The following is a 5,747-nucleotide window of genomic DNA, read 5'->3' on the forward strand; positions in this document are numbered from 1 at the left end:
GCTTGAATTGAGTTTGTGCTAGTAGAATAACGTGATAAAATTTTGAGAATTCAAGTCAAGATCGTAGAGAATTGTATGCTTGAAGGTTGTTTAGCTTGTATTCAGACTTTAACTCAATAAAATGAAACAACTCACTTGTTTGCAGAAATCATTAACACTACTAACAAATTACATACACAAAAGCTGGTCCAAGAGCCAGTTAGTCACTAGCATACAGTTTGCATTAAAAGATCATCAATTCATAACTAAAAAAAAAACCAAAAACAATTGAATGAATCAAGACAGCATTGTACATGTGATGTATACGGAGTTCCAAAAAAAAAAAAAATAGAATGCTTACTTGACTCACAAGCTAGCCAATCAGACCTGGTTCAAGGTTCAGTAGTTTTTTGAGTGCTTTAAAATGGTATTAGAACAGCTTTCCTCCCGGTGTCCCACTTCTCATCATTGTGCAAAATTCTTCATAGTTTATCTTCCCATCCTGAAAGAAAAAAAAAAATGTTTCCGTGATGAATAATTACGCCTCAACATGAGATTGATGCAAACCAATAGTGAAAAAGACATAAATGCCCCTCCTATCATCATCATCATATAAAAAAAAAAATACTCACATTATCGGTATCCACTTCCGAAATAATCTCTTTAATGGTAGCTTCATCTCCCATTCCGTATTTTTTCATTGCTGATTCCAGTTCGTCTCTTGTAATAAACCTGAATCAAACACACCCATAAATAATAAGTTCACTTCACAATACCTAATCCGAGATTAATTCAACTAGAAAGAAAGTAGAAACAGTGATCGAATGCATACCCACTGGCATCTGTATCAAAATGCTGAAATGCTTTGTACAAATCTTCTTCACGTTCTAGTTTGTGTCTATGCATTGTTGCTGTGATGAACTCAATGTAGTCAATTGATCCATTCCCGTCTACATCAGCCTGTATGTAACACAGAACCAGTATTATTATTATTATTATTATTATTATTATTATTAGATGATGATGAAAATCTTTAAATCTTGAAAGTTGGAAAAAACTTACAGCATCCATGAGTTGTCTAACTTCAGACTCACTGAGTTTTGACCCGAGTCTAGCCAACCCTGTTTTAAGTTCATCGTAGGTGATTGTGCCACTTTTGTCCGTGTCCATGTTCATAAACATCGATTTTAGCCCTTGGATTTCCTCAGCTGATAGATTTTCAGCAATCACCTGAAGAGATTTATTAAACAAATTATGCTCGTTGCAGAGTTAGGGTTAAGATGTATAAGGGAATCTGAGGAAGTTGTGTTATTAAGAAAACCAAACCTTGAGGGCGAGTTTCTTGAGTTTGTTCATGGCTCGGAATTGCTTCATCCTAGAAAGGACTGCACTGTCGATTGGCTTGTCTGATGCTTCTCCATCTTCTCTAATCCATGGATGCTCTGTAAAAGTTCAAACACCAACGCTATTAGTATTACAATTGATAAATTGCAAAATGAAGATGAAAAATTGCAAAACGCAGCATACCAAGAACCTCAGCGGAAGTTATACGCTTCTTAGGGTCAAGTGTAAGCATTCTTTGCACGAGGTGTTTGGCGCTTGTAGAAATCGATGGCCATGGATCACTTTCAAAATCAATATCTCCTTTCAGAATCTCGTCAAATATTCCTTTCTCCGTCTCTGTAATTTGGTACAAATTAGTTGAATCGATGAAAATTGTGATGAAGATTGAAGATGAACAAATACTTATGGGAAGAAGAAGAAGAAGAAGAAATTACCAGCCCAAAATGGAGGCACACCACTGAGTAAGATGTACAGCATCACCCCTGCACTCCATATATCTATTTCCTTCCCGTATTTACGCTTCAGAACTTCTGGCGCAACGTAATACGCACTGCCAACAATATCGCGATATGATTTTCCTGTAAAAGTTGTTCATCGTCACAACAAGATTATCATAATCGTCGACTAGATCGGATAAATGAGAATCGATGACTAAAATCAGATGAAATGTAAGGGTCAAAATCAAAATAGGGTCATACGCAATACCTTCTTGAATGAAAACTGATAATCCAAAATCTGTTGCCTTCAAAAGCGCGTTCTCACTCTTATCCAGAAGTAAGAAGTTCTCGGGCTTCAAATCGCGGTGCATCACACCCATAAAATGACATACATGAACCACATTAACAATCGATCTACAGATTGAAGCAGCAGCTCTTTCACTGTAATGACCTTTTGCAATTATCCTATCGAAAAGCTCTCCTCCTTCACAAACTTCCATAACCAAATGAACAGATTGTTTATCTTCATAAGCACCTTTAAACTCAACGATATTAGCTTGCCCGCTCAAATGCTGCATAATCTGAACCTCTCTTCTCATATCCTCTTTATCCCCCTTTGTAATCAATTTCTTTTTAGATATCGACTTACAGGCATACTTCAACCCGGTTGAATTCTGTGTACACATGTACGTAACCCCAAATTGACCTCTACCCAATTCTCTTCCCATAGTGTAGTGTTCTTTGACATCTTCAAATGATTTGCCCAGAATCGTATCCGATTTGAAAAACCTTTTGGGGCTGGGTGGTGGTGGCTGTTTTCTGGCCGGCAATTGGGCTTCCGGAGCAGGGGATTTGGAGTAAACTATGTTCGGCTCATTCGATCTCTGATCATAGGGACTCCCCACATCAGCTCTTGGAGAACTCTTGCTTTTGCTGATACATACACCCATTTTTGATCGATTATGGGATACGGGGATGGAATTGAGCTAAGAAATTGGAACCCCAGATGTAGACTGTGAAAAAGAAGATGTGGGAGGTGGATAGAAAGGACATTCAGGGGATGAAATTGGATAAATAAGGATAATTTAAGGTGAAGATCAGGGGAGACTGGTGAAGGAAGTAGAGAGGAAAGAACGTGGGCAGCTTATGCACGATGGTGGCGATGCTTGAAAGCTTTGAAAGAATAGTAAACGAAGATACGATCGCCACTTGAAACATTATTACGCGTTATTATTATTATTATTATTATTATTTTTTTTTTTTGTTACAGTTGTATACATCCATGTAAAACAGAAACAGTTTTCACATCCTAATTCTTACCTATAATTTTGGTAGGAAATTCAGTCTTTTGTTATTCAAACTTTCAAAATATGTTAACTTCAAAAATATATAATGTTTTTTAATTAATATATGTAATATATATAAAATACCAAAAAATAAATGTATCATTATTTTGTATTTTATATTCAACTAATATGGTTAAAATATTAGATTAGTAAAAATAACAAATCTGTTATATTAAATATTTAATAATAAGATTAAAATATATGTTACGTCAACTGATAGTATGATAAATAAAACTATCTAGTATTTCATATAATGTTTGTCAGTTAATAGTTGTATGGAATATAATTAATATCTATTATTTCCTTTTAAATATTAAATTTAAATTATAAAAATGTAACTATTTATACTTTTATTTTTTGTATATGGGCTGGTAGGGGTAGGCCGAAACGTTGACATTTATTCAACAACCATATGCACTCTCTCGCTGGGGAATGTTGTTCTTCCCTGTCCCAAAGGCACCAACTTCTTATATAGAATCGTTAATGTTGAACTTTTATTAAAGACAAAACTTCAAAAGTTTCTGTGATTTTCGAAAATATCAAGTTTAATCCCTAAGTTTAAAAAGCCTCACAGATCGTCCCTGTAGTTTCAAAACTTTTAACATTTGGTCTTTCCGACTCACTCCGTTACCATTTAGCCGTTAAGTCAGGAGCATTTTCGTCATTTCATTACACAGGGACCATTTATGATGTTTTCTATTACTTTTTTTTTTTTAAATAAATATAATATGCAAGGGTCTCTCTCTCTCTCTCTCTCTCTCTCTCTCTCTCTCTCTCTCTCTCTCTCTCTCTCTCTCTCTCTCTCTCTCTCTCTCTCTCTCGTTTATGCCAAATAACCAAAAGCATCAACTTCATCTTCATTTTATATCTGGTAACCAATATCAAAACTTGGAAACTAAAAACCCAAGATTTAGAGGTCCTTAGATGGCTTGCACTCCATCACCAAACTATATGTAATTTTTAGCCATGGACCATTGTATGATCACTCCATCACTTCCTCTAATTTCGATCGAGAATTGATTTCTGGAACCATTTTGGAATACGATCGAAAATTGATTTCCGAAACGTCTCTCCGATCTACAACTTGATGAAGACGATGGTTGAGCTGCTCGTCTCTCTCCTTCTCCAGCGATGTTGTTCCACCTCTTTGATGGCGACGACGTTTAGGTTTGTTCTTGCTTGATTATTAAAATCTAAAACTGAAAATCAAAAATCGAAAAGCAACTGATTTGGGTTTGTTCTTGCTTGATTTCTTTGTGAAAATCGAAAGACGTTAGAGTATTTGTGGAATCACGAAATCAGAGTTCTAAAAGAATACTGTAGGCGGCAAACGTTAAAGTCAAGTTTGGAGTTCGTTTTGATCGAAATTAGAGGATTTCACTTCAATTTTGATTCCGTTTCACGAAATCGGCTTTCAAAATCAAGTTGATCTATTATTAACCTCCCAGGAGGAATTGGAGTGTTCAAACCACCATCTTTTTTTGAGATCAGTTTGCAAATCTTTTTTTGATTTTGCCTCCGAAATCTTCCTTCGGGTTGCAGTAGGGCTAATTTTCGCTATTGGTTGGGTAGAATTAAGAGAATTAGTTGTTGGTGGGCATATATGCTTCAAATAAGTTATGGTGGTTGAATCATGGTTTCGTGGTGAGAGGAGGGACGATGGTGAGACCTGTCTTATGGCTACTGATGGTTTGGGTATTGAATTTGGGTATTAAACGAGAGAGAGAGAGAGAGAGAGAGAGAGAGAGGGTGGGACCATTGCATATTAATTTTTTTTTTTATTTATTTTAAAAAAAAGTTATAGAAAACCTCATAAATGGTCCCTATGTAATGAAATGACAAAAATGTCCCTGACTTAACGGCTAAATGGTAACGGAGTGAGCCGGAATGATCAAATGTTAAAAGTATTGAAACCACAGGAACGATCTGTGAGGTTTTTTGAACTTAGGGGCTAAACTTGATGTTTTCGAAAATCACAGGGACCATTTTTGAAGTTTTGTCTTTATTAAATGAATTCATTCTAACTTGGCCCATTTCATTCTAGCATGAAGGAATATCATAGACTCGTCTCAGAGGGTGGTCGATAGGGACGACGATCCATGGCGACTCAAATTGTTTAAGGAAATTATTATATTTAGAAGATAATAAAAGTAATTTTCTTTTTCAATTATTGAGTTATTATAAAAAAAACTTGATAATATTTATGTATATTAAGGGTTTATTTTTTTTATTTCGCACTGGACCCAAAATATGTTTGAAACGACCATGGATATCATGTAACACATAAGATTAGTATCAGGGGCGGATTTAGGAGGGTTCCGGGGTGGCACCGACAACCCCTAAATTTTCCGGCCACAGTAGGAAAAATTTCGACATTTTTTAAATTTTTTATTTTTTCTACTATCATGCAACCCCTAATATTCATGTGCAACCCCTATTACAAAATCATGCGTCCACCCCTTATTAGTATTCATTAGTTTGTTTGGTTCGAAGAACTGAACATATATGATAGAAACTACAACCATAGAAACTACAACCGAAAGAACGTACAAAATAAATGAGTGTATAAAGTTTAGTTCTCCGGTCCGACCTTCGGATTGTCAAATAGTACTAGCTTAAGGTAATATAAGAGTAAATTGCA

At 35.5% G+C, this 5,747-nt stretch overlaps 1 protein-coding gene across 2 annotated transcripts; it reads right to left on the reverse strand.

The window, feature by feature from the left end:
• Positions 1-135: 135 nt before the first annotated feature.
• LOC144997438 (calcium-dependent protein kinase 9-like) lies at positions 136-2,951 on the reverse strand. Of its 2 annotated transcripts, XM_078957348.1 has the most exons (8): positions 2,029-2,949; positions 1,758-1,901; positions 1,507-1,659; positions 1,306-1,421; positions 1,042-1,209; positions 812-939; positions 612-711; positions 136-481 (listed from the first exon to the last, which is right to left on the reverse strand). In XM_078957348.1, the coding sequence occupies exons 1-8, from the start codon at positions 2,708-2,710 to the stop codon at positions 410-412; spliced, it is 1,563 nt and encodes a 520-aa protein (XP_078813474.1). In that variant the 5' UTR covers positions 2,711-2,949; the 3' UTR covers positions 136-409. The 2 variants fall into 2 exon arrangements, with proteins under 2 accessions (XP_078813474.1, XP_078813473.1); XM_078957347.1 differs by having other exon boundaries at positions 812-1,209; positions 2,029-2,951.
• Positions 2,952-5,747: the final 2,796 nt, after the last annotated feature.

Source organism: Lactuca saligna, chromosome 5 (assembly GCF_052625555.1).
Source record: "Lactuca saligna cultivar CGN05327 chromosome 5, ASM5262555v1, whole genome shotgun sequence".
In the NCBI taxonomy this organism is placed as follows: Eukaryota; Viridiplantae; Streptophyta; class Magnoliopsida; order Asterales; family Asteraceae; genus Lactuca; species Lactuca saligna.